The sequence below is a fragment of the Perkinsus marinus genome (genome assembly GCF_000006405.1).
Source record: "Perkinsus marinus ATCC 50983 genomic scaffold scf_1104296973152, whole genome shotgun sequence".
NCBI classification, from domain to species: domain Eukaryota; phylum Perkinsozoa; order Perkinsida; family Perkinsidae; genus Perkinsus; species Perkinsus marinus.
This window is the reverse complement of record NW_003201492.1, coordinates 1-2,757: the sequence shown is the minus strand read 5'-3', so window position 1 is coordinate 2,757 and position 2,757 is coordinate 1. Positions and strand designations below refer to the sequence as shown.

The window sequence follows — 2,757 nt, the reverse complement described above, 5'->3', positions numbered from 1 at the left end:
TGATGATGCGCCGCCGCCTCTACTTTCTGATTCCTGTACGCGGAACTTTCACCATCGAACGAGTTCTGTGTCTTGTGCCTGCGTACAGACACCGAAGCATAAGGGTGATTATGTGGTCGCGAAGGGATTTGATCGCTCATGGTAGACTGAATGTGACAGTCTATGATGTGCATGCTATTCAAGGTGACTATGTTATGACTTAGATTTCCTGATCCTTGCACAACGCTACTAAGCTGTTGTCCTCATTCACTCTCGACAGGCTTCTGAGCAGTCTGTAACTGTTGTTGTCCACGGGTGAGACTAAGCACAACAGGGTAAGTTAGGATCCAGCGTTACTTCCATGACTTCCAGTCTCTGGCGAACGCTACCGGTGGAGAACCTAACGAGTCTTCTCAGCGTGGCCACCAAACGGCTTCCTCATATGATGTAGCATATGCATATACTACACATACAGATGATATGAAGACACAGTTCGCCACTTCCTGTCCACGCACTTGTAATCAGAATGCAATGCTTCCAAAACTCCTTCAGGGATTGATAACACAAGTAGAACCAGCTTATGGGAAGCTTAACTTATAGAAATTATCAAGTGAAGGGGGTAGAATAGCTAGGCTAGACGCCAGCTACTATTGTCTCCACTCTCACATAATTGTGTCGGCGGAGCGAAGTGGAAGGATGAGTATCATCACATGCTTTCCACTCACCCATCAGGTCTGCCTGGGGTTTCTTTCTTACGAGTGACACTGATGCTGTTCGCAGATCCTGAAGACGAGCCCGACTTGACACCATGTGATTTCCTATTGATATCGATAAGCTATGGTCCGCAAGTGACAGGCTCGTGTAAGTCATAGTCTGTTCTTTGTTGATTCCTCACTCATTGGTAATCCCTTGTCAACGTACCCTCGCGTGTTTGGTTCACCCTGCCTAGCATGAAGAATATGTATGAACTCGGTCCTGCTATGATACTGCGGTTTGGTTTCACTGCACCGAGCCTGCATCGGAAGGGCCCCTTCATTGCAGATGGTCTCTTTTTCCACAAACATGACATCGATCGCTCCGCTGGCACGCATAGGTTAAGCGCCCAACGCTTTGTACACGTGCCCCCTGAATTGTCGGTTTCTGATGTTGATAGTAGCTATATTATAGTTAGTATCACTATCATTTCCTAATGGTTAACTCCGTAGACAACGACGGCAGTCTTGAGTTAGCATTGGCAAGACTCGACCTTCAGCCAAGTGACACCGCAATACCCATACAGTTTCCACCTGTTCTCGATGATATATCCATTCAGTAATAAATGTTTTCATCCCCACACCAAGGCACTGCGATCTTATTCACAAGCTTTACACTCCCGTTACTCACATAGGAACACCAAACAGGCAATTCTCATTCTACACACAGTTGATATACACACACTCATGCCACTAGATCTCAGCGTCTACCAAATCATAATCATCTTCATCTTCATCATCATCCTCTGCCTCCTTATCCCCGTCGACTTCAATCTACCAGCAACAGTTCATCTCTGAGTCACCGTTAGTGGACTCACATGCGTCTCAGCAGCTGAGACAACAACTCTTCCATCCTCGTCAACTTGTGCTCCACTCGCACTACGAATAGTCGTTCCTGAGTAGTAAGTCAAGGCTCAAGACCATCGACGTATTCTTCCAATTTTCCTTTGATTCAGCGTCCCAATTAATAGACGAGTTTTATATACCACATCATTTGCAACTGAACTACGGAAGAAGGCGATTCCAAGATCACTCTCGGGAACCTGCTGTAGTGTATGAAATTCTCCCGTGAACTGGGGCGCGATGAACACTGTAAAGCATGTCCACATCCTTCGGGTAATACTAGCAACGTCTTCATCATCATTTTCTTCATCATCCATTGCTTCCAGCTCAGCCTCCAGCGCCGCAGCAGCTTTTTCCGCTCGCTTCTCCTCAGCGGCCTGCAAAGAACGAACAAGTCTAGAAGTAACGATGTCACACAACAATTCTACTTGTTTCGCACAACACGTTGTTTCGCATGTTGATTTTTCGTATATATTTCTCCCACACAACAAGACTACAGTACAGACCAAGTCCTTATGCAAATTAACACCTTCGGGATGACTGCCCTCATTTACGTCAATCGGATTACACTGATGTTACCAAAATTCGATCCTCCGACTCCAGAAATAAGAGCCATCTCAACACTGTATGAACAGTATTACTTTTGCTTGAGCCATGGCCTGTGGCGCAATCAGCGACATAACATCGGGGTTACGAGTAAGCAGCTCACAGTTCAAACCGTTGGAGGTCACATCCTGACAACACGCGAACCCTATTACCACTACTACTACTGCATAGACAAAACTTACATTATATTTCACTTTACCCGAGCTCAGCAGGACTTGTACAGTTTTCGCATGGCGTTTGAGTGGCCCAGCACACGCACGATGAAGTGGCTGGAGACCATCAGCGTGCTGATGCAGAGGATTCACACCCGAATCCAAGAGAGCCTCCATTACTTTATATCGACCTACCAAAAAACATATCCACATCGCTCTGAAAGGCCCATGGACAAATGCAACACACAGCCACCTCTGATACTCATGTATTGATCACAGATCAATAATAGATTCCTCAAAGACGTTATTTCTCACCTTGATAAGCCGCGGCATGAATTGGAGTGTACCCCTGACCATCGGCAATGTTAGGATCAGCACCATGCTGTAGTAAAAATCTCACCGCCCATGATTGTCCTAAGGCAACC

General features: G+C 46.2%; 1 protein-coding gene across 1 annotated transcript; it reads right to left on the bottom strand.

Moving 5' to 3' along the window:
• Positions 1 to 1,424: 1,424 nt before the first annotated feature.
• Pmar_PMAR016785 (hypothetical protein) lies at positions 1,425 to 2,509 on the bottom strand (the record flags this gene model as incomplete). Its single annotated transcript, XM_002766277.1, has 5 exons — positions 1,425 to 1,505; positions 1,550 to 1,626; positions 1,855 to 1,951; positions 2,216 to 2,308; positions 2,363 to 2,509. The coding sequence occupies 5 exons, from the start codon at positions 2,507 to 2,509 to the stop codon at positions 1,425 to 1,427; spliced, it is 495 nt and encodes a 164-aa protein (XP_002766323.1).
• Between the last annotated feature and the right edge of the window lie 248 nt (positions 2,510 to 2,757).